Below are 25,730 nucleotides of genomic sequence, written 5' to 3'. Positions count from 1 at the left end.
ATGCGCACTCCGTATGATAGCAAAACAGGTGAACGGGCCGTGAAAATCCCCAGCTTTGTGCTTTTCCTATATCCGTGACTCTTTTTAACCGTAGCGTAAATCAGTTAGAAGGGGAGGGGGTTTGGTTCGGGAGCGCATCGGGAATGCAGGGGTGGTCAGAAGCAGTGCGCTTGATGGCACTGAAACACAGGGAGAGACACTGCGGAGAGCTCACCGGACCAAAGCGGGCAAGTTCTGCCGGGATTTTTGTTCGTAGTGTTTTAAACTGGATATTGCGCGATTGCGCGCTTGTTACGCAACTGAATCTCGTTCGAGATCAAGTACAGAAATAACTACCCTATTTGAGAACTGAAATGTAGAGACTGATCTTACTTTGGTATGGAGCTACTGCAGATGAAATATGAATCCTGATACGGATCATGCCTTGAACTTAAGCAATGGATACTCGGAATTTAACGAACCGCTGTCCGCGTCCAACGTCTCCAACTCGACCACAGTAAGAAATGGCACCGAATCGAGTTCATTCAGCCTCAGTCGTGCGGTTCCTCTGGGCATGGTTCTGGGCGCTTTTATTGTGTTTGCCATCGTGGGTAACATTGTAGTTATTCTCTCTGTTGTGTGCAACAGGCACCTGCGGATTCCAACCAACTACTTCATCATTAATCTAGCTATGGCAGACCTGTTGCTGGGCACAACCGTCCTACCAGTATCCGCAACACGGGAAATTCTCAACTACTGGGTGTTTGGACGGATTTTCTGTGACATCTGGGCTGCACTGGATGTACTGTGCTGCACCGCATCCATCATGAGCCTGTGCGTAATCTCCATCGACCGCTACATCGGGGTGCGTTACCCCTTGCAGTACCCAAGTATCGTGACGGAGAAAAGGGCGCTCTTGGCAATGCTGGGGGTGTGGGTGCTTGCCATTGTCATATCTATAGGACCATTGCTCGGATGGAAAGAACCGCCCTCGGGGGACGAAACCATTTGCCCCATCACGGAGGAGCCGTTTTACGCCCTGTTCTCTTCACTGGGTTCATTCTACATCCCTTTAGCGGTCATTTTAGCCATGTACTGCCGTGTGTATATAGTTGCTAAAAGAACCACAAAAAATCTGGAGGCTGGAGTGATGAAGGAGCGCATGGACTCCAATGAACTGACGCTCCGCATTCACTGTAAAGGCTCGCAGACGCAGGATGACTGCAGCGCAGCGGGTAGTAAAGGCCAGATGAGGAGCTCTCTGACAGTCAAATTACTGAAGTTTTCTAGAGAGAAGAAAGCTGCTAAAACGCTTGGTGTCGTAGTGGGCATGTTCATCCTGTGCTGGTTACCATTTTTCCTCGCACTACCTATTGGTACGTAGTGTTTTATCCCTCCAGTTTATCCCTCCAGCACACGGACAAACTTTTAGTTAGTAGTTTACGCGCATCAATAATGCGATTTCCAATAATCAGAGTAAGGACTTAATCGCAGTAACATGTTGACATCATAACACGTCTTTGCTCCCGTTTACATGGGAGTTTTATTGGTCTGATCATTTGCTATAATACACAGCATAAACGATCTCAGATACAGTAGGTGTGTTCCTGGCTATAGTTTTAATATATTCGAATGCAAAACACCGTTATGTGGGCGTATTTAATGTTTATTCTGCGCCGTGATGAATATAAAAACGATGGAAAATGTCTCCGCGACGGTGACTTCATATTTTTTAAAAGCGTGAATAATATTTTGCGTAAACATAATATTTTTTTGCGAATTTGTTTTTTTATAAGTGATTTGCGCGAGAATGGGCATCTTTATATACCAACCATAAAACCTAAAGAATTTACATCGAATTTAAAATCATAATACAAACCAAAAAATATTTAAAAACATCATTGTTATTCTTTTTTCACTTTCAGATACTTTTGTGATTCTATAATTCTTACCGTTAAGGCCATATAAACTTCATTCAGTACACTTAATAGCCTACTGTAGTATCATTGTAGTATCAATTCCAAACTCTCTCTGCCTCATTGGTCCACGAAATAGAACACAAAATAAGCTATATTAAATATGAATTTGACTGATGTTTAGAACGATATCACAATAGTTATTTTGCCCACAATAATTTGGGAAAATCTGCCTGTGCCGCCGTGTCAAGCTTCAATTCCTTGATGTTCAGCTTTTTCTTGTTTAGTAGTTACTAACAAAACATACAAGGGTAGCATACACAGTTGAATGTCATATACAATCACATTACTATATTGACAACCATAGACAAAATAATCAGAGCAATAATTTAACAGATAGAATGTCAAGATAGTGACACTTCTGGTTCTTCCGAATGCGAGTATTTGCCAGAAACAATAGTGTGATTTTAGCTAAAATGCTTGGCTAGTTAATTCACCTTTTTATTGGGGTTTTCAGCTTGGTGATGTAGGCTAACTACAATAATGATTTACTCTCAGTTTAACATATGGCTGTCTTGATTCCTGGGATCAGCATGATCTATATGGCATATGACATTCTGCTGTAGGATATTCATAGTATAAACAAGATTAGATAAAACCAGAAGATAGTCTGTTTACAGTATGTATTATTTTTGGCATTAAAAATCTCTTAATCTAGTTAAATGACAGACAGCAAAACGTAATATTAAGACCAATTTGTCTGTTTTTTTACAACTGTTGTTCTGTGTGGATGTTAAATTCAGTAATGGATTCATGGTTTATTGGTTGGTCATTTGAATCAGTTCTCTGTAACTCGCTGAGGTCATTTGGTGGAATACAGTGAAGATGCCAATGTCTTCTCTCAAGTTCTCTCATTCCCAGGATTACATTAAAACTTAACCTTGAGGTTTCTGATGAGTTGTGGGAATTTTGAATAGGTACAATTCCCAGCACAAACCCCCCAATCTGGTCAAAATTGAAAGACTCCTATATATTTTTAAGACCCATTTCGCTCTGGTTAACCTTCGTAAACCTTCATATTAGGAGATGGGAAGATATGTTTTTCTTGCAAATTAGTGCAGGAAAAGTATATTTTGAAGGAAAATATATTCCATGTGTTTGACCTTTCAGGAGTTAATTTCCCTTCTCGGAATAGCATGTTTTATATGCTATGTAGTTTCAATTTAGCTTTCTGTGGATTTTGGGGAGAACCCCTAAAAGACGTTATTAAAGAGATAGTTCACACAAACATTTAAATGCTGTCATCATTTGCTCACCCTCTTGGCATTTCAAAACTGTATGACTTTATTTTTTTGTGCAAAACACAAAAGAAAATATTTTGAAGAATGTTGTTAACTGGCCCCCATTCACTTGTATTGGTGTCCATAAAATAGAAGAGTATGGGTGCCGGCACTCTTCGGTTACCAACTTTCTTCAAAGTGTATTCTTTTGTGTTCTGCGGAAGAAAGAAAGTCATACCAGTTTGAAATGACAAGAGGGTGAATAAATGATGACAGCATTTTCATTTTTGTGTGAAGTACCGCTTTAAATAGTTTTTTGCAATCCGTCAAAGTTTTGGTTAGGGTGAAGGTTAGATTGGAGTTAATGGTCTTTGGCCTTCAACTTTCTAGAACAAAACATCCACACAATCACAAATACTCAGTAGAGCCATGGCTTTGATCTGAGTTAATTTCTTATCCATTTTACATATAATATTAAGGCATACAAATTGATTACCTTTATATTGTAGCATAAATCACGTTTATCACTTGTACGACAAGATGCTCAGCCAAATAGTTTGAGAATACAGAGAATTGAAAAATCAATGTCGACTTAACCAGCAAGCCATGCATCATCTAATGTTTTTTTTCTCTAGGAACTATACTGTTTATATAATCACCAATAATCTAACATTTATATGTTCAACAAGATATAACAAAATAATAATTGCGAAAATATCACAAGCTTTACAGAATTAGGCCAACACTATCTTGAGGAACAAGTTTCCTCCAGACATCTAAGTTGACTGCAAGAGACATGGTGATTTGTTGACTTGAGTTGTCCGCTTAGAGGGAAGGCTGTCTTAAATTATAGCTGTGCCCTGGCTGAGAGATGTCTACGAGACGTGTGATTTAGAGATGGAACAGGAGCGTCTTAATTTAATGGAACAATTGACTTACTAGCGGGGAGAGAAGCTGATTTGAAGCATCACACCTGTGGCTCTTCTTGAAGTGTGCTAATGAACCCGAGACTGAAATCACACTCAAATAATCTCTCGCCTCTATAATCCACTCATTTCCTTCACATAAAGACTGTCTGAATAATTAGCTAAATCAATACAATGTCATACATGTACCTAACATGCATGAATCACAGGCATTATAGCGGGTTGTGTAATCAATAAGACTTATAGGACTCTACTATAGGACCAGAGTAGAGGAGACAAATGCCAAAAAAGGTTATGAGCTGCTCACCAGATGAGTGAAAAAGTTGCGAATTCCTCGGGGAAGAGTGAATTGGTAAACTCATGAGCAGAGATGAGCTGAAAGTCAGAGTCTGGAAAACTATGATAGAGCTTCGTGACCTTTTTTAATGATCTGGAAACCTGGGGGAATATGAACCTGAGAATGAGTTGCGGTTGGAAAATGGCACCAGGAACAGCCAATGCTTTCATGGTTTATGGTTGAAAAGTAAAATGATGGAAGTGCTTTAATCATTTTTGAAGATTGAAAAATTCCTTTAAGGAATTGAAAATAGACCATTTTAATAAAAGCTTTCAACGTGTGCAGCAAGGAACAGAATATTCAAATGAACCTCATTGTGAAATATGTTCAAAAAGAGACGTTTTATGGCAGAGACAGGTCTAACACAGTTGAATTAGAGGATTACAGGGATAGTTCACCCAAATATGAAAATTCGTTCATGATTTATTTACCCTCATGTCATTACAAATTTGTATGACTTTCTTTCCTCTCCAGAACACAAAAGAAGATATGAAGACTTTGGTTCCAAAATGAGATTACTCTGTTTAAAAAATATCTAAAATCATTTATTATTAGTTTGAATTGTGATTTATTGTGTTATTTAGCTGTATGTCTTGAGTTATGTTTTAAATCAAAATAAACCAGCTGCAGTTTGATTGATATTAATTTGAATTCAGAATAAAAAACATGATTTTCAAGTTTTGAAGATCTTCATATTTTTAAGAATGTTGGTAACCAAACAACATTGGCCCTCATTGACTTCTACGTTCTTTTGTGCTACAAAGAAAAATATACAGTCACATATACAGTTTTGAACATCATGAGGGTGAATAAAAGATGACAGAATTATTATTTTTGAGTATCCCTTTAAAATTATGAATGTCAAACTCTAAAGAAATGGATTGGAAAGATAATACAAAGCCACTGTAAACGGTACAGTATTTATCCAAATTGTTCTTTTATTTTGGTTTATTATTTTGATTTTATGTATTAAAGCGTTGTGGCAGGGTAAGAAACACTACGGACACAAGACATCCGGTGTAAACAACCCTGGAGGGGAATTTATTGACACACGTGGGGAAAAACTCAATCCACTGGTGACAACCCGAGGTGCTCGTGTTCAACCAATTGCCTGCCAGTCCGTGCAAAAATGATTCCTTTGTGGTTCCGTTACTCGCTGGAGTCTATAGGAAGAGAAGACACAGTATTAGCAGTGAGGAGTACAAGCTCCTCGAGTGATGTGTAAGTGTGGTTTATATGCCCGGCAGCTAATCAGCATCAGGTGTGGGCGATCAGCATTAGCTGCCAGGCTGTTTCCCAGGTGATGCTGATCCTGGATCTGTACCCTCCGCCACACTCCCCCCCCAGCATCGACCTGATATCCGGGCGACTTCTGTTGGAGCCTCGGGAAGAAAGTAAAGGTGGGAGGGAAGCGTTGCGTGATAGACCTGCCCAGCTAGACCACATCCGTGACAGCCCGTCCGCATTGCCACTCCCAGTCCGGTGTAAAAGTCATCTTCGGGCTGGGCTCAGAAGATGGGCCACGGTGGGCCACGGTGGGCTGGACCAGGGTGATAGCACTGCCTGAGTCGAGGAGGGCCCGGTGCAACTTCTTCCCCACACGGATAGCCCTTGCTCCCTGGGGAACAGTGCGATGCATGGTGCATCCCGTCATCCATGCACGGATGCCGGGGGACGCGGGTTCGGTGGGCATGGGCTCGTCCCTGGGTTCGGGGGCCGCTGGCCTATTCACTGGTCGGAAAGTACCCTCCGGCTGTCGCTTGTCGTATCCACCTCTCCGGGGCGCCGTCCTCTCTCTCTCTCCAGTTTCTCGTGCAGATGAGGCTTCCGCTAATTCCACTGCCTCGATCAACTCCTTCATCGTCCTCGGGTTCGTCATGCTCACCGGCCGCTGGAGATGTCGGGGTAGGGCCCTTAGGAGACGGTCGATCATCACTCTTTCTGCGACCTGCAGTGCAGTGGAATCGTCCGCCAGCAGCCAGAGATGAACCAGGCGCATCAGTTGAGCCACCTGTTGTCGTACTGGCTCTCGTTCGTCATAGCTCCACCCGTGAAATTGTTGAGCTGCACAGGGAGGCGACAGTCCCCCTCATGCCAGGATCTCACTTTTCAGCGCACGGTAATCGTCAGCCTGGGCAGTTGGTGGGGCGTAGTAGGCTCGCTGCGCTTCTCCTGTCAAGAAGGGTGCTAGGATGCGCGCCCACTGGTCATTCCTCCACCCCTCCCTGTTGGCGATAACTTCGAAGGTGTGTAAATATGCCTCGACGTCATCTTGGGCTGACATCTTCGTCAGTAGCATGGTAGCCTGGTGACACGGTTCGGCTAGCGGAGCTCGAGTTGCGGCTGCCTGGAGCTGTTCGATCTCTCGGTCTGCTCGCTCTTGTCTGGCCACCAGCTGGTCGAAACACTGCTGCTGGCGGACTGACACCTCCGTGAGTCGATGTAGGATTTCCTCCATTTTTGGTCGCGGAGAGAGAGAGTGTGTCCGTAGTTCCTGAGACGAAACAAAAAAAAAATTACAAAAATTCCGCTGGCTCAAAGGTCTCTTACCACTATGCCCGCATTCTCCACCACTTGTGGCAGGGTAAGAAACACTACGGACACAAGACAGCCGGTGTAAACAACCCCGGAGGGGAATTTATTGACACACGTGGGGAAAAACTCAATCCACTGGTGACAACCCGAGGTGCTCGTGTTCAACCAATTGCCTGCCAGTCCGTGCTCGTGCAAAAATGATCCTTTGTGGTTCCGTTACTCGCTGGAGTCTATAGAAAGAGAAGACACAGTATTAGCAGTGAGGAGTACAAGCTCCTCAAGTGATGTGTAAGTGTGGTTTATATGCCCGGCAGCTAATCAGCATCAGGTGTGGAGGATCAGCATTAGCTGCCAGGCTGTTTCCCAGGTGATGCTGATCCTGGATCTGTACCCTCCGCCACAGCGTCCATAATCAGATTCTGTAAATCTCATGTTAATCTCGAGTATTTACAGAATAGTATCGCACCCTTCAAATATCTGCAGAGTCTTTAGTTTGATCACATTTATAAAAGACAGATACAGCTGTACGATTATATCCGAAACGTGCGATGCGTGTGGGGGAGGGGGGTGCACACATTACCAAGCATTTGCGCACACACCAAGAAAACACAAACATCAGTTTCACTTAACGCGTGCGGTTCATGTCTAGAATCTTTTATTGCTGGGACCGCCGCTTCATCTATCAGTTTCAAACGATCTCCAAATCCAGCATTATATCCACCGTTTATATAACGTTCATCACCCAAATGCAGCGAACAAACAACACAGCTCAACTTCGCAAACATAGTGCTCTCTCTCTCCTGCACACAAGTGAAAGTGACTTGTGCTCTTGCTCCTTCTCCCGCTCTCCATGTTTGATGCATGGGTGTGCCACGTGCTTCTCCTGGAGAATTGTCCAATAAGGGACTAAGAAAAGTTGTTACGTAACGATTTTTCATGTTCTAAAAAAACTCTCCGAAACCTGAAGGAACACTGGGGGAGTGTATCGAGCACAGAAATACTTTGTACTACGTCCAACTCGTTTTTGACAAGTTGACCATGTTAAGCATTAGAAGACAACACGTTTAACATTGTAAAGAAGTCAGAATGCATGACACACCGTTGCACCACCCGTTGAGAATCTACCTGATTATATTATAATTTTGACACTACTGATTTAATATTATATGTGTGACAGCATACGATTTATGTTCAGGTATTCTTGTATGTCTGAACAATTTCTGTGCAGCACTTGTCCGTAAAACAGTTGACAAAGTCTGCCATCTACTGGTAAAGTAACATATTAAGTGTTTTTGTATCCCCTGTTTCTAGGATCCTTTAACGAGAGCTTGCGTGTTCCCGAGACGTTGTTTAAAGTCATCTTCTGGCTGGGTTACTTCAACAGCTGTCTGAACCCCATCATTTACCCCTGCTATAGCCGTGAGTTTAAGCAGGCTTTCATTCGGATCCTGCGATGCCAGTGTCAGCAGAGGAAACAACAGGGGTGGAAGGCGTACAACTACCGCGTCCAGATGGGGTCGGCAAACCAGGGCTACACAGACACCAGCTCCATTTGCATGAATGGCAGTCAGCAGACTCTGGCTCCGGTGCAGCCCAGCCCGTGTTTCAGCAGAGGAGGGGGCTCTTGTCAGGCATCGGCTCATCTTCCAGGCTGGGGTGCCGGCAGCTCCCCTCCCTCCCTCTCTGGGAGCCCCTTTCCTGGTAAAAAGAGACCCGGCACTAGAGAAATCCCCCAGAATTCCAGCAAACCCAGCAGAATGACTTTGTTATTCCCTAATGGACCTTTTTCCAAAGGACATCAGCATACTAATGGACAGAACACAAAGGGTGAGGCACACCTGAGACCCACACCTGAGACTACTATGTAACTTGATGTTGACCGTGACTTTCGTTCTGGATTAATTCGATATGTTGTCAATGTGAAATGCATGTCTCTATTGTGAATTTGACAGTTGCAGTAGCTATTGATATTAAATGGACGGGGTGGATATATGTATTTATTTGAAATACCACAAGCACTAAGAACTTTTTCTCGATTTACGTTGTACGTGTTACGTGTACACTGTTGTAAGTTTAGGTTGTAAGAGTCTGTGGTTTAGATAGATGTGTTTTAGAAAGATGTGTGTAGTGGAAGTCATTGTTGGAACATCTGAATCAGGGATCAGGTCAACGTCTATTAATAGATGTCTTAAGACGTAACTGTGTGTTTCATTGATGAAACTAGCCGATCTGTTAACCTCTTTTTCTCTCTTTTTCTGATCTTTCGTGTTATTTATTTCCAGGTTGTGCCGTTTTTTTATATCACCTGTTAGGCTGGTTAAGTTGATTTAACTGGATACACAGCTAGAGTTAAAGTGTGTTATTTTTCTGTTGGATCTAAGGACAGAAATGCAGAATAATATACATAAATATGTATTCAGAGGTGTATAAAGACCTTACATAATGAAGCATTATGTTTTTATTTCCATCTACATACACCGCAGGTCCCTTTACATGGACTTCACCATGTTGTTTCTACAGTAGCCTTCAACGGACAAAATGCAAAAACGTGACGACATCTTAGTCCTATGTCAGCCGCTGTAGTGCTTCAAAGAGGAGGAGTGGTGAGCTGTTGCAATTCGCAACGCTAGATGCCGTTATATTTCAAAGACTGACAGGACCTTTAAATCAGCTTTGTGATCTACATTTCAATAGGGGGTCACTGGTCTGTTTTATAAATTAATTTAGATTTTCATGGTCACTGTAAAACGGTATATGATTACAGAATTTTGTGCCTGAAGGAAAGACACAAATGACAAAAAATGATTTATTCCTTAATAGGTGTATGTAAGCTCTTCATCGTGAAATGTAATCACGGGTTCAACATTTGTAATGTGATGCCAGCTATTCATTGGCCCTACCCTAAAGTAAGCTCACCTGTAGTATTAGATTTTTAATCTGCCAAGTAAGTGCTTCTTCAAAGACTTGAATTCTATGTACTATGGTCGGCCATTTATTTGGTGTGTTATATTGTGTGCTTTATACATAACTACTTATTTTCAATTTTTTCTGAAAACATAACCAAGGCATATTGTGTGCTTTATACATTACTTCCTTTACATTTTTTCTGAAAACATAACCAAGGCATATTGTGTGCTTTATACATAACTACTTCCTTAAATCTTTTTCTGAAAACATAACCAAGGCATATTGTGTGCTTTATACATAACTACTTCCTTTATTTTTTTTTCTGAAAATATAACCAACGCATAATGAAGAAATGTATTTTATTTGTGAGAGTTTATTGAAGCTCAAATGTATTTATTAGTCTTCGTGGTTGAATGCAATAAATAATGGCAGAGGTAGTGCCACACATACAAAAATGCTACTCATACAGTGCCTTGCTAAAGTATTCATCCCCTTTCATTTTATTTACATTGTATAATATTCCTGCCTTATCTTAAACTACTGTAAATGATTTCGTTACATTAATCTACACTCCATGCACAATAATGTCAAAACAAAAAACTGATTTGTGACTTAGAACTTTAACAAATTTATTAAAAATAAAATAAGCATTGCATAAGTATTCATACCCTTTACTAAGTGGTTGGTTAAAGCACATTTACAGACTCAAATTGCATTTGGCATTTTTCTGCCATTCTCCTCAGATCCTCTCAAACTCTGTCTGGGTTCAAGGTGGAGTACTAGCTGGGCCACTCAAGGACATCGACAGAGTTGTCCATAAGCCACTCTTGCATTGTTTTAGCTGTGTGCTTAGGATCGTTGTCATGTTGGAAGATGAACCTTCTGCCTTGTCCGAGGTTCTGAATGTTCTTTGCTAGGTTTTCATGATGATTATATCTGTATATTGGGCCGTTGGACTTTTCTTCTACTCTGACAAATGCCCCTGCAGCTGATAAACACCCCCACATCATTATGCTGTTTCCACCACAATTTACTGTTGAGATGGTGTTGTACAGGTGTTGAGCAGTGCCTGGTTTTCTCCAGACATGATGAATGAAATTGAGATTCGTCAGACCAATGAATCTTGTTTCTGACAGTTTGAAAGATTTGTTGATACATATTTCAAGTTTTCATGTTCTTTCCCGGAGCAAAGGCTTGAGTCACTCGGCCATAAAGCCCAGATTGGTCGAGTGTTGCAGTGATATTTGTCCTTTTGCAAGTTTCTCCCATCTCCACATATGATCATGGCACTCAACTAGAGTGATCATCAGCTTCTTGGTCACTCCCAAGACCCTTTTTCCTCGGTGGCTCAGTTTGGACAGGAGGTCAGCTCAAGTAAGAGATCTGGTGGTTCCAGACCTCTTTTATTAAAGATTAATGGAGGCTACGTGCTTCTGTGAACCTTCAATACAGCAGATTTTCCCCCAGATCTGTCTTGATACAATCCTGTCTCAGAGCTCTACTGGCAATTATTTTGACCTTATGTCTTGGTTTTTACTTTGATATGTATTTTCAGCTTTTGCACCTTTTATTGTGAATTATGTGCGGCTCCAAAAAAGGGGGGGATTAATGTGATGATGTGTTGCTGGCTCGTGCTGTAGTTCCATCCCACTCTCCCCACCACTAACAGCTCGTTTTCCGGAAATAATCATACAGCTGTATCTCTCTTTTATATATTTGATCAAACTAAATACTCTTTGAAGATATGCAATACTACTGTATAGGCACTCAAGATTAATATGACTATGTGATTTGCGATCTTTAATAAAGTGTTTATAATGCTAATACTTGATAACTTACATGGTTTCTAGAGAGCAAAGGTTTTGTCAACGTGTATTTTCATCATTCAGGTTGGATTTCAGCTTTATTTTTTTAAACAAATCAGCTGATATTACCATCACGGCAGTAAAAAGCTTTTGGACTGCCATGTAGCTTTCACTCCAAAATGGAGGAAACACTGCTACGGGGCCCGAGAGTTGCAATGGTACGTTCTATTATTTTAGCCTCTTGGTATAGCTGTGTACGAAATATCCCCTTATACCCTAATATAGTGCACTATTTGAAGTGACATCCATTTTTAGTGGTGTGCGAATTCATAGGCCCTGTCTCAAATGAAGCACTCCGAGTCCACACATAGTGACGTCAGGAAGTGCAGACCTAAAGGGCACTAGGCACGAGTCCACAAGGACGTGCATTTTGGGACAGACTTGAGGTCATCATGTTGGGAAGAGAAAGCAGTCCTTTATTTAACCAGGTAAAGTCCCATTGAGTTACAATAACTCTTCTCCCAGGGAGTCCTGGACAAGATAGGCGGCCAAAAAGTTGCAAAGAAAAATAAACTACTTTTCGTAGTACATGTCATGTGATATACAACAAGTGGAGCAGTGTGATTGATGGGTAACCTTACTTTATTTTGGGAATTTTTACTGATTAATATATATATATATATAGCGATTTTCCTCTGATTTTATATTAGTTTGCTGTGTTTTTCTTTGGTTTGTGGTGGATTGGTTTATTATATAGTTTGCTGTGATATTGCTGGACACTTAATAGCACGGTTTCCCTCTTTCACAAACTGTAATGAGAAACACTGATTGACACACCTGTAAACCCTGATCAAATCAACTATTTCATTGGCCAGCTGATCAGACCATTCCAAATAAATAGGAGGCAAGATCTCTTACCAGCAGGGGAAAAACGCTCTGGCGTGGCGTGGCGTGGCGTGGCGTGGCGTGGCGTGGCGTGGCGTGGCGTGGCGTGGCGTGGCGTGGCGTGGCGTGGCGTGGCGTGGCGTGGCGTGGCGTGGCGTGGCGTGGCGTGGCGTGGCGTGGCGTGGCGTGGCGTGGCGTGGCGTGGCGGTCAGCGGTGGAGCAGCAGATACGGCAGTATTGTTGATGGACCCACGTGGCAAGGAAGCAGCGCAACAACACGTTATCTACTCAAAGTCCTGCTGACAGAGGAAACACTGAGCTAAATCCAGACGGGACTGGATTTGGGTATTGTTCACCCTGGGACAGAACATTGGACAAACCCTGATTTTATTGTTTCCCTGGGTCTTTGAGGAGATGTCATTTTTTAATATTGTCATTTTAAAGTTAACTTATAGAAATAATAAAACACTATATTTTTATATATATTTCTTGTGTCGTTCTCGCTGTGTTAGTGTGGCCGGAAATCTAAATTTGATTTATATTTAATAGACTTTTAATCTGTTTCATACACAACAAATCTCTATACATATTAAAACAAGACATTGTATTTAACTTAAATAAATACAGATATATAATTTAAAAGGTACCTGGTTAAAAACATTTACACCGTTCAATCAGAGTTGACTTTAAAAGGTTTTTAAATGTGATTTTAAACTTAAAGTGTTTTGGAGTTCATTCCAGACATTTGGTGCATATGATGAAAACGCATTTTTACCAAATTCTGTTTTTGTTGATGGAATAGTTCAATATAATTTTTTTGACAACCTTGTTCTGTAAACACTGTTTTGGTAAATATGAAATGAAAATGGGTAATTTACCCATTAGTGCTTTGGCAATAAGAATCAATAAATGGAATTTTCTAAGAGAGAGGGAGGGCCATTTTACAGTTTCATACAGAATGCAGTGGCGAGTCCTAGCTGTTGCATCTGTAATGAAACGTAAGGCAGAGTGATATAATACATCTAATTTGTTTAATAAAAATGAGGTAGAGTGCATATAAATCAAATCACCATAATCCAAAACTGTTAAGAATGTACTCTGCACCAACCTTTTCCTTGCTGAATAAGGAAAGCACCTCCTTGGTCTAAAATAAAAACCTAATTTAGGTCCGAATTTTTTTTAAAGGCTCTCAATATGGACCCCAAAAGACAATTTTTCATCAATCCAATTTCCATGTATTTGTAAGAAGTCACTCTCTCTATTGAAGTACCACTTTGTGTAAAAATAGTCTAATCCATAGGAGAATGCGAACATGTAAAAACCATTAATGTATTTTTTAAGCATTTAATACCAACTTTAATTTCTAATCACTCTCGCAGCACTTTGTTGTCATACACTGACCAGTCTGCGCAGCGCCACGATAAGTCGACCACACTTGTTGTCCCATTGTTGTCATTCGGTACAGGATCTGCTGGTTTTTATAATTCTGTATTTCATATGTTGATAGGCCACCCGAGTATTGCGCAATAGATACTTGTGTTTGTAATACAACTGCTTATGTACATTTATTTATTTATTTGTAAACTATATTTTAAGTGCATAATGTGTTCTTAATATGCATATATGTTGTTATCTAATACTTTTCTATAATACAGAAGCTGTGTTGTTCAGCTGTACAGAGCCTAGAGACAACTGGATATAAATCTACAACAAAACACGGCTTATTAACTTAAGAAAATGCGCTGCATTGAAAGTTTTTATTCTTGATTTTAAGTCCCCGAGACCGCAATTCCACATGAAGTGCGCCATTTGGGACAGTGCCACAGTGGACCAATATTAAGCGCGCTCATTCAATCCCACGATCGTCATAATAACGAGTGTACAACCGATGTACACTCACGGCTAGCTGCTAGCCATCCATCGTGATGCTAGCGCTGAATGAATTCCCGCGTCTCGGCACAAGATGGCGCCCGCAGCGTTTCCAGTGCACCGAGTGTGCAAATTTACTCACTTGTTCCCCCCGCTTGTAAAGTGGACAATATGAGTGAACTACTGTAGGGAATAGTGAAGGAGGGTATGGTGGGCGATTTCGGACACAGCCTTTGACATGAACAAATTCGGAAGTGGGCGTGTCCAGTCGCCGGAAGCTGTCACGAACCTGAGGTGAATGAAAAGTGGAGAAACGTTTAAACGTGACCACGCCGGGTGGATAAAATCTTAATTTTTACTAAGGTATCATCTCTTTTGTTGTTTCTATATAATTTATAATCACAATCTACCCTAGGTTTTGTGAACGAATAGTTTTTTGTTTATGTACAGGGGATATTTGTTAAGGAGCTCCCGGCCTTCGCAGGCCCGTGCGCGCTCTTTGTTTCGGTCTTGCTGTGTATTTGCGTAAAGCTTATATAAGAGACGTTGTTGTTAAAATGATAACGTTTCCAAAGCAGACGTATTATCAGTCAAGCCAATATTGCTTTTCTATTTCTCTAGTTTTTAATAAGTATCTCGCCTACCACAAAAGGTTGAAAAGGTGTGATGATCGCTAGAAAGACTATAAATACTCAGTATGCTGGAAGTAACTGTTGCCGCTAAATCGCTGACTGGATTGTATTTGTACATTTTTCTGTATTGGCAATATTTGTGTTTTCTATATATAGCTTGAAAGCAACTCCATTGTGTTATCATGGCTGATGATGAAGGATTTGTTGTCCGTGTACGGGGTTTGCCATGGTCGTGTTCTACAGAAGAAGTGGCAAGGTTCTTTTCAGGTAAGCTGGTGATGTTTAGGTAACGTTAGTGACTGACTATATATTTCTTACATTTAAAGGAAATCATGAATTGAATGTTCCTTTTAAGACTGCAAAATTGCCAACAATGGAACAGCCATTCACTTCACATACACAAGAGAAGGCAGGCCGAGCGGAGAAGCATTTGTGGAACTGGAGTCGGAGGAAGAACTTAAAATTGCCGTCAAAAAAGACAGGGACACCATGGGACATAGATACGTAGAAGGTGTGAATAGTTTTGTCCGTTTCACAGTTCTGTTTGATGTAAGCGCATGTTTAACGACAATTCTCCTATATTGTTTTTAGTATTCAAATCGAACAATGTGGAAATGGACTGGGTTATGAAGCACACTGGTCCGAACTGTCCAGAGACAGAAGGGGATGGATTGGTCAGACTGCGCGGACTTCCTTTTGGATGTAGCAAGGAAGAGGTTGTGCAGTTTTTCACAGGTACGTCAAAACTGTTTCCTGAACCCCTTCATATGTTCATCGGAAGAAGTGATGGCCAGCATAGACCTCACCGAGGTACATTTGGCCATTCCCATGGTTGCTTGAATTATTATGCACTATGAATAACCATTGGTTCTCCTTTCCATTTTTGACTGCATATTTATCTTACAGCGTTGTCTAACCAAATTATTGTACCGTATTGGGAGTTAAATATGTTCTTTGTCAGCTACCAACTCTTGGGATGGCCACTTTACCATTTAATCTAAACCAAGTTATTGGAATGCTCGCCCACTTGTAGACCATGCTCCCAAGTGGTGGAACTCTCCCAATAGGATCACTCATTGCAATGTGCTTTTTTGTTTTAATTTTCTCATTTTCATTCAAGAAAAGAAGAAACACTGTAAATGGGCATGTGATTTATTTAATATGTCCCCGTTGGGGTTATCTGTCCTTGGGTTGAAGGGTTGGAAATCGTGCCAAATGGGATAACATTGCCGGTGGACTTCCAGGGGAGGAGTACGGGGGAGGCCTTCGTGCAGTTTGCTTCACAGGATATAGCTGAAAAGGCTCTAAAGAAACACAAGGAAAGAATAGGGCACAGGTGGGGATGGATGGTTGGATGGTTAAGCTGTTTTTCTTATGGTAAACACTTAAGTAAACACAGTGGTATGCAACACGAACCTACACACGCCACATGGAAATTCACACGACTTTACCAGAAGGCTCCCAGGCCTCAAAGGATCCTACCTTTCGTCTGTTTTTTCCCCTCATTTGAGTAGAGCAGTGATCGCCATCGAAAGAAAATGTCTGGAATTAAAAGGAGGAATGCATATTTAATGCACATCAATGGTGCCCTTGGTCATCATGGGAAAAGTAAATTAGTATGCATGCAAGTGCCTTGCAGCAGAAAGAGGAAAACTGTAATGAATCTTATAGATTTAGCTCAGTAACTTTGTTGACTGTCCTGTTTAAGTGTTAAAGCTAGTTCACACTGCCCCAATAAACCCTAAATTCCAAAGCTTGTTGGATTGTGTTGTGTGTTTACCCTTTTGGTGTGTTGGCGCAGTGTGAAGGACTGTTATCTTTCCTAAATCCAACAAGCAACGTTAGAATATCTAAAATCTTGCCGGTTTTTGCAGCAACGTAAATCAGGTTGGATTTGTAAACAAAATGCCATCAATATTAATTGATTTCGAATTCTTAATTCTTGTTATACATAACATCAATACAGGCTTTCCTGTAACTCCAACAATATGTGATGGCATTAGTAACGCCAAGGTTATGGGTCGAACTCCCAGGGAATGCATGAACTGTATAGGTACCCAATCGCATCCAAAGTCGCTTTGGATAAAAGCGTTTGCCAATGCATTAATGTAAATGCAGGTGAAGTTCCATAGCACAGTTTGTGTCCATTGTACTTCTGAAAAGGTATGTCATGGTCCTGTCACAAAATAAAAATTGGCACATTAACCAGATCTGTATGCTTGTAGGTACATTGAGATCTTTAAGAGCAGCAGAGCTGAGGTGCGGACACATTATGAGCCCCCGCGTAAAGGCATGGGGATGCAGAGACCCAGCCCTTATGATCGACCCAGCGGAGGCGGCCGGGGCTACAACGGCATGAGTCGCGGGGGGTCCTTTGATCGGGTGAGACGTGGAGGATACAGTGGAGGTGCGTTCAGATTCTGTTTCTGATGCTTCACCTTTGTTATCCCCCATATTTGTGTTTTTGCTACTCATACTCTTTTATAGGAATGTCAGATGGCCGTTATAGTGACGGTGGAAATTTTCAGAGTACCACTGGGCATTGCGTTCACATGAGGGGACTTCCTTACCGGGCAACAGAACCTGACATCTACAACGTAAGTCGACTGTTTGATCCACGTTATTGTCGCAATTTGTAATATTTCCATGTTAACAATATTTGATTTGTAAAACTTGTTTTTCTCATGCAGTTTTTCTCTCCCCTGAACCCGGTGCGTGTTCATATCGAGGTCGGTCCAGATGGGCGGGTAACTGGTGAGGCTGATGTGGAATTTGCAACCCATGAGGATGCTGTAGCTGCCATGTCAAAAGACAAAGCAAATATGCGTAAGTTGCAATAATTCCGAAACAAGTGATGCAGAGAGTTGCTTGTGTATTAATATATCATGTTATTTCTTTATCTTTTTTAGAGCACCGTTATGTTGAGTTGTTCTTGAACTCGACAGCAGGTGGCAGTAATGGAGGCTATGGAGGGCAGATGATGGGTGGAATGGGTAAGCTAATGGTTTTACGCTGATACGAAACTTATTGTTTTGTCTATCAGTGTAAAGTCCGGTCTGTTTGCCTTTTTTCTCTCGTGCAAAATCCACCCACGTACACTGGAAATGTTAAGTGGAATATTGTTCTTTCCAGGAAACCAGTCATCTTATGGCCACGGAGGGCAACAGATGGGTGGGGGCTACACAGGAGGGTACAACAACCAGTCCAACATGGGAGGCTACAATGACTATAGTGCGTTTTAACCATGTGCTTTGTGTTCATAGATATCTTTAAATGATCTCTTAATGTTAGCAGGTTTCTGGGTTCAACACACATTTTCTCTTACTTCTACAGACAACCAGAGCAGCATGAACAGCAGTTACTATGGTGGCAGTCGTGGCTCTGTCGGTATGAACGGCATGGGAGGAGGATGGGGCATGTAGATTCACCCGAAGGAGTACACGTCTTTTAAAATCGGTTGCTGAGGCCATCATCTTGATTCTTTGTGATGATTTCATAAAGAACCAGAGTTTCTTCTAACCACCTCTATTCTGATCCTACCCCTTGGAATCAGTATTATTTTTCCCCTGGGGGTCCGCCCAAGTCATGGTGATTGTCCACTAACCCCACTAGTAATGATTGTGCGTGTAAATATCTTACAGGCGTATCCCTCACTTCAGAGACTGAAAAACACTGGCCTTGCATGGCATGGGGTGTTTCTGCTTCACTTTTTATAATGAGGAAAAAACTTTGTTGAGACTGCTTTTTAAAAATAAACTGGAAAATGGTTTCTTTTTGTGTCGGGCTACTTCAAGACGGTTGCATATTTTATTTTTCGTTATTGTAGACATCTCCGTCTCCTTGTTTGTTTTGTTAATAAATGTGCATTTATGTCTTTGTAAAAGAGGCTTTTTTATTTTTTTCTTTCACATTGTGTCAGTACAAAACACTGGTTAGATCAAAGGTCCAATAATAAACCTAGTTGAAACACAACTGAATTGGTAGGTATGTATGATGATCTCTTAAAGTGGATGGGGTTGTTTATATATTTAGCCTAATTTATTTTTGGGCACAAGGTGGTGCCAGTGATCCTATTGGGGATAGTGTACATAAGGGATTTTGTAATGTCAAATTAACCTTAGTAGATGTATATATGCCAAATCCCTTTAATGATCGATTTTTTTCAATGATGATTTTCTCTTCAAGAGTCAGAAAGGTGCACAGGTTTACCAAAAATATGTATTAAAACTACGTTTACACTTTGAGATGATGTAAACTGTGACAGACACGAGTGTCCCTTACAAATATCGGCCAGTCAGTGTATTACTTAATCTCGAAGTATTTCAATATTAGCTTTGTGTGTGTACTGAATGATTTATTAGGTGTGGCCAGCGATTCATAAAGGGGAAGTGTGTGTGCGCGCGTGCGCGCCCGGCTATATTACTGCACCGGATATCTGTGCCAGGAGACTCGCCGCTCGTTTTCAGCACTCACTCACATTTCAGTCCCCTTCTCAGGTTGTGCTGGAAGCACCACATTTTAATCCTCCTTTATCGGACTATACTCCAAACAAATATGTTACGACTTAGGGTCTTTCTCTTTCATTGTGTCGGTAAGTGTTTCAAAAACAGCTTTTTTTGTACAGAAAATGTAATAATTTACTTTGGGACCTGTCAAATATGAACATGACAGTTTCGCGTGCTTCTTACGGAGCTATGAGACTTGGACCTATTCATTTCTTTTTAATTAGATACGTGATCATTTTGACATACCTTTCTTGGTGCCTCTTTAGTTTTGTGTCTAAGCACACCGAATATGTGTTTAATGGTTTCTTGTGTTACAGTGTTGATGTGCAGTGGCGCCTCTGTGGACAGGTATGAAAGTGCCAAACCCAGAACAACAGTGGTCAACTTTATTCACACTCTGGAGGAGGCACGCACAGCAGAACATCAGCTGGACGAGACGTTACATGTGGATGATAATGAATATGATGAAGACTTTATCTCTGGGGATTATGAACTTTCCCAGCCAAGAGGTAAAGCTGAATCTTTTCACAGGCAGCATGATGGTCTATGTAATAATCGAAGTATATAAGAGATGCCTAATAGTTGCTAAATTTAAATGAACATGTAGAGTCCACCAGTGGAATTGTAAATGTTTTGCATTTCAAATGGTAGAATAACAATATGAGTATTTGGAATTTCGCAACTGTACCTTTTGCTATGGCCTTTTTGCTTTGATAAATGCCTCGGCATGTGTTTCCCAGTATGATCTGAGAATGTTTCAAAGAACATCTTGTGTGCCTTAGAAGAAACAAACTTGAGTCAATGTGGTTATAGATATAGTTCATCCAAAAAATTTACTTCCCTCAGATTGATCCAAATCTGTATAAATGTCTTTGTTCTGCTGAGTACAAAGGAAGATATTTGAAAGAATTTCAGTGATCAAATGGATCTCATCCCCCATTTACTGCCATAGTAGGGAAAATAGATGCTATGGGAGTCAGTGGGGATGTGATCTGTATGGTTACTGACATTCTTCCGAATATCTTCCTTTGTGTTAGCAGAACCAAGACATTTTTGGAACAATTTGAGGATGAGTAAATGATGACACAATTGTCATTTTTGGGTGAACTATCCCTTTAATGTCACTAATTTGCTTATTTGATTAGTAACCTAGAAAAAGTGCACAATCCTTTAATCCTTTAATTTGTAATGTTTTAAAATATTTTGCGATATTAAATATATTTCGAAGTTAATTTACTTAAAAAGTCTCTGTAGATTATGGAATGACATCTGACGAAAAGTTATTTCTGCTAAGCAGCAAAGTGGGCACAGATATTGCCAAATCTGAAAGCTACCAAATTTAGTTTGAGTGAATGTCAGCCTAGTTGATGTGGTATATCAGGTATTTGTACTTTTTTATCATCACATTCTGATTGATAACTGCTAGATTTTAATGACGATAATTGGACAACAAAAACACATCCGCAGAAAATACAAGTCTGTGTTTTATTCACAGTTTATTACACAATATTATATCATCATGGACTTACATCACTGCTCTTTCTTGCTCAACAGTGGCATTTTCCACAAAACCCAAAAATCCGTCTATGATGGCCACTACTGAGAAAAAGAGAAAAGGCAGAAGGAAGGGCCAAGGAAAAGGCAAGGGCAGGAAGAAGAACCCCTGCCTGGGGGATTACAAAAATTTCTGCATTCACGGAGTGTGTCGTTATCTGAAGGAGTTACAGTCTCATACTTGTGTGTGAGTTTCATGCACTTCTTTTACTTTCTCCTTTTGTTGTAAAGGACAGGTTCATTTATCTATCAGCATAATGCATAAAGTTATTTAACAAAGTAATGAAGAAAGGCATTTTTCTGTAATAACTTTCCAGATGTGCTTTATCCAAATGGACATAGGAATGTGATAAATTCTTATAAAACAACCTGATTGTCAATTCTTTAATTAAAGAATAAATAGAATAACAGTACAACATTGGCTAAAATAGTAGCGAAATAATAGAAATTGCTTATAGAAAATGCCTTTGTAAATCAAATTAACACTTCTTGACTTGTGGTTTTCTCCTCTTTATCTGCCTCTTGAATTTTTGAATGGTCTTTGTTACAGATGTGCAGCAGGTTTCTCAGGGGAGAGGTGTCTTGTGTTCACATTAGCAGTAGCTAAAGAGGAACCACGTTATAGCCGGACCACAGCTTTAGCTGTAATGGCAGTGGTCTTGTCTCTTATGTGTCTCACGATCATTGGTATTCTGTTGGCACTAAGGTCAGTTTTTTTTTAAAACATTTACACACACAAAACACTTGTGTGCTGGAAATTCCTTGAAAGGACTGCCGTTTAATGTGCATTTTTGTTACAGGTACCACAAAAAAAATGACGATGATGTGGAAAGTGAAGAAAAGGTCAAACTTGAGACAACCTCACTTAACTAGTCATTAGGGATGAAAGGTAAATAGTTTTCAATGAGTGGCCACAGTTGTCTGATATGCCTAAATTCTCTTTGTGTTCTTCACATACAGCTACATATAGTACACATATATAATTATTCATAATCTTTTATGTTAATAATGTATCACTGATTTGTTGTTATTTGTACATTTTCAGAAGGCTGAAACACCAAATGAAGATGACATGACAGGAGTCCAATGAAGTCTGTCAGGGTGTCGTCATCCAAAAGGTTACACCCCAAAGGGAATTTGTAGTCCCTCTATGATGGCTTCCAACACTGGTGAAATATGCAGGGCAATACCTTTATCCGCAACATATTGAAGGGGGTGTTTGTGTATTTAAAGGAACTGAAGTACAGAACATGAGGAATGTAGTGTCCCCCTTTTGCATCAAGTTATTGTTTGTGTCTTATTTATTTGAAAAAGTGTTTCTTGTGACTTGCTCTTGTAATTATTTATTTATGTATTCGTTATTTATTGTGAAATGTAACACTTTTTTTACTTTTTTATGTTTTTAATATATGAATATTTATTATTGATGAATACAATCAAATGACTGTTCTAATATTGTACATTGTCTTTAAAATCACATACCGCATAGAAGACCCTCAGATAAATTGTATATAACCATATACCTACACTGTGAAAATAAATACAGGTGGTTAAAAAAAAATACAATCACACAATCAGAGAAATTATGTGGAGGAATGGGTCTTGACATTGTATGCATTAGAGAATTTGAAGCTGATGTCACGCTCTATGTTGCATGTTGCAGTGGCGCTGCCATCTTGGGAGGATCATTCTCCGCTGCAATTATTGTTTTGATATAGACCATTATTACTTGTTCTATATGATTAAGAAATAGAAAGTGAAAGAACCAGGGGCTTTTCCTGAAAGACTCTGCATAATGCTATTGCGGTTTCTAACACAGCAAGACCGACCTACCATAGTTATATTTCCTGATCAAACAAGAAAAACCAAAACACTGTATTCAATACACTAGCAGTGATCCTCCCAAGATGGCGCAACATTCAGCGGGAAGTCGCTTAACAAGCTCTGTTGGTCTTTTTATGTATTAATGAGAAAGTGTAGCTTAAATTAAGTGAAATAAAACTGGATATATTTGTCAAAGTATTTCTGCACTACTATGTTTTCTATAAATGAGAAGTAAAAAAATCTTTAGCAACAATAATCAATCAATGGTAATTTTTGAAACAATGCTAAATTACAATGCTCATCTACACCAGTAACTGCACCACAGACAACATTAAAGTCCACTTCTTCACAACACCACCACCTGTTTATTTTAGACGGAACCTTCACTCTCTCTCCCCTAGCACCCTCTCTGCTAAAATGACATCCTCTCTTCCCTCCAACTTTGCATCTTTAGATTCTGACACTGCCACCGACACGTTATGCTCTACATTTACATCCTGTCTAGATTATCTTTGTCCTCCAGACCATCTCGTGCCACCCCCTCCTGCCCTTGGCTGTCTGATATCCTCTGTGAAAGGGGAACAGCTTGATCTTGTGCCATGAAAGGAAATGGCACAAGACCAAAAATCCTCCTGACCTACGGGACTACCAGTCACTACTCTCCTCTTTCTCTGGTAGTGTTACCACAGCGAAAACATATTTTTATACCACCAAGGTGAGCAATGCACCTAACACTCTGTAGCTTTTCAAGACCTTTAACTCTCTTCTTTGCCCCCCTCCTCCCTCACCCACTACCTCTTTGACTTCTGAGGACTTCGCTGTATTTTTCACTGAGAAAACATCATCCATCAGTAAACAATTCTCAGCACCGCAGACCTCGGTACACACTACCCTCACTTCAAACATAGAACTCTCCTCTTTCGCCCCACTGACTGAAAACGAGGTCACCAGACTTCTCTCCCGCCACCCGCCACCCCACCACCCCACCACCTGTCCCTTTGACCCAATCCCCTTCCATCTCCTTCAGGCCATATCAACACCTCCCTGCTCACCGGTACCTTTCCATCCACATTCAAACAGGCCCAGGTCACGCCCCTACTTAAGAAACCCACATTGGACCCCTCTACTACGGACAGTTACAGACCAGTCTCTCTCCTCCCTTTTATTGCTAAAACTCTTGAAAGGGCAGTTTTCAACCAGGTTTCGTCATACCTATCCACAAACTACTGGATGACAAGCAGTCTGGCTTAAAAAAAACACTCCACTGAGAGTCCACAGCGAACGTTCACAGAAGCACTGGCTAGCAAAGGCGGAATCCAAATCCTCTGTCCTGATTCTGACCTATCTGCAGCGTTTGACACGGTCAATCATCAGATACTGCTAGCAACCCTGTCATCTTTAGGAATCGCAGGCTCCCCTATCCGGTGGTTCCAATCCTTCCTCTCCGGCAGATCCTTCAAGGTGTCATGGAGGGACTCGCTGTCCACTGCTCACCACACAATCACTGGGTTTTTCCATCTACATGACACCCTTAGGACCCATCATACGGGCACACGGCTTCTCGTATCACTGTAATGGTGAGGACACCCCACATCTACATCTCGTTTCACCCAGACGATACCACTGTAGCAGCTCACATAACAGCCTGCCTAGATGATATCTCAGATTGGATGAGAGGGCATCACCTCCATGTAAACCCGGCCAAGACAGAACTACTCATGTTTCCGGCACACCCCACGGTGTCAGACTATCTCACCATACAATTAGGCAATTCCACTTTCACTCCCTCCAAATCAGCCAGGAAATTCGGAGTCATATTTGATGAACAGCTGTCCTTCAATGATCACATTGCAAAGACAACACGATCCTGCCGATATGCCTTATTCAACTTTCGAAAGGTTAGACACTCTCACTGAGCATGCAGACCAACTCCTTGTCCAGGCCCTGGTAATCTGAATGGTGGACTACTGCAATGCTCTCCTTGCTGGTCTTCCTGCAAAGGCTATCAAACCACTCCAGCTGGTTCAAAACACAGCAGAACGCCTTGTCTTCCAACAGCCCAAAAGGTCTCATGTGGCACCCCTTTTAATCTCTCTCCACTGGCTACCGGTTGAAGCCCGTATCAGATTCAGGTCACTGTTGCTTGCCTACAGGACTATCACTGGATCTGCACCGGCATACTTTCACACCCTCCTACACGCCATCAAGAACCCTTCAGCAAACGAGCGGAGCCTTGTCTTCTCATAAGGGCATTAAATCACTTTCCCGCTCATTCTCCTTCACAACTCCTTCCTGGTGGAACATTCTTCCTAACGCGGTCCGGTCAACCAAATCTCTCACAACCTTCAAAAACATACTTAAAACACACCTCTTCTGTGAATACTTGACAGACAAATGAAAGAAAAAACACCAACCCTCTCTCTTCTCTCAACAGGTAGTGGTTTAGTTGTTGTTAGTACTAGTAACTTTGTATTAGCACCTATTGTACTATTGCTCTTTTATGACACATCGCTTATTGCTCTCTGAATTCTTTGTAAGTCGCTTTGGATAAAAGCGTCTGCTAAATGAAATGAATATTACAGTGTTTAGTGTTATGGGCATTGGAGACAGAGGTGAGAAAGTATGTTTGTCACATGAATCTGCTAGTACTGAAAAAGGCTATTTTAGAGCAATAAGGATACCAATGTTACTCTATTGTCATAAATAGCTTAAAGTCGCCTAATATTTTAATTTATTTTGTAAATTTAAAAAAATCTAATCCAAAGGACAATAATAA

General features: G+C 40.9%; 3 protein-coding genes across 3 annotated transcripts; all 3 read left to right on the top strand.

Annotated features, from left to right (window-relative positions):
- Positions 1-400: 400 nt before the first annotated feature.
- Positions 401-8,841, top strand: adra1ba (adrenoceptor alpha 1Ba; the record flags this gene model as incomplete). Its single annotated transcript, XM_079485724.1, has 2 exons — positions 401-1,355; positions 8,285-8,841. 2 exons carry the CDS (start codon positions 401-403, stop codon positions 8,839-8,841), a joined length of 1,512 nt encoding a protein of 503 aa, XP_079341850.1.
- Positions 8,842-14,603: 5,762 nt separating this feature from the next.
- On the top strand, positions 14,604-18,840 carry hnrnph1l (heterogeneous nuclear ribonucleoprotein H1, like). The gene is made up of 11 exons (XM_079486154.1): positions 14,604-14,802; positions 15,228-15,338; positions 15,427-15,582; positions 15,663-15,806; positions 16,269-16,407; positions 17,297-17,478; positions 17,559-17,668; positions 17,762-17,897; positions 17,981-18,064; positions 18,204-18,302; positions 18,405-18,840. The coding sequence occupies exons 2-11, from the start codon at positions 15,254-15,256 to the stop codon at positions 18,491-18,493; spliced, it is 1,224 nt and encodes a 407-aa protein (XP_079342280.1). The 5' UTR covers positions 14,604-14,802; positions 15,228-15,253; the 3' UTR covers positions 18,494-18,840.
- A 586-nt stretch (positions 18,841-19,426) lies between these two features.
- Positions 19,427-23,202, top strand: hbegfb (heparin-binding EGF-like growth factor b). Its single transcript, XM_079485857.1, has 6 exons — positions 19,427-19,662; positions 19,894-20,085; positions 21,131-21,317; positions 21,681-21,836; positions 21,931-22,019; positions 22,176-23,202. The coding sequence occupies exons 1-5, from the start codon at positions 19,626-19,628 to the stop codon at positions 22,001-22,003; spliced, it is 645 nt and encodes a 214-aa protein (XP_079341983.1). The 5' UTR covers positions 19,427-19,625; the 3' UTR covers positions 22,004-22,019; positions 22,176-23,202.
- The last annotated feature ends 2,528 nt before the right edge of the window (positions 23,203-25,730 follow it).

The sequence above is a fragment of the Barbatula barbatula genome (genome assembly GCF_947034865.1).
Source record: "Barbatula barbatula genome assembly, chromosome: 22".
Lineage (NCBI taxonomy): Eukaryota > Metazoa > Chordata > Actinopteri > Cypriniformes > Nemacheilidae > Barbatula > Barbatula barbatula.
Note: the sequence above shows the minus strand (reverse complement) of the source record. Positions and strands in the feature narration are given on the sequence as shown.

Coding starts and splice junctions, on each gene's coding strand:
- hnrnph1l (XM_079486154.1), top strand. CDS start 15,254: ATGGCTGATGATGAAGGATTTGTTGTCCGTGTACGGGGTTTGCCATGG. Junction 18,065..18,203: donor GCAGATGATGGGTGGAATGG/GTAAGCTAATGG, acceptor TGTTCTTTCCAG/GAAACCAGTCATCTTATGGC. Junction 18,303..18,404: donor GGGAGGCTACAATGACTATA/GTGCGTTTTAAC, acceptor TTACTTCTACAG/ACAACCAGAGCAGCATGAAC.
- hbegfb (XM_079485857.1), top strand. CDS start 19,626: ATGTTACGACTTAGGGTCTTTCTCTTTCATTGTGTCG. Junction 19,663..19,893: donor CTTTCTCTTTCATTGTGTCG/GTAAGTGTTTCA, acceptor CTTGTGTTACAG/TGTTGATGTGCAGTGGCGCC. Junction 21,837..21,930: donor GGTATTCTGTTGGCACTAAG/GTCAGTTTTTTT, acceptor TTTTTGTTACAG/GTACCACAAAAAAAATGACG.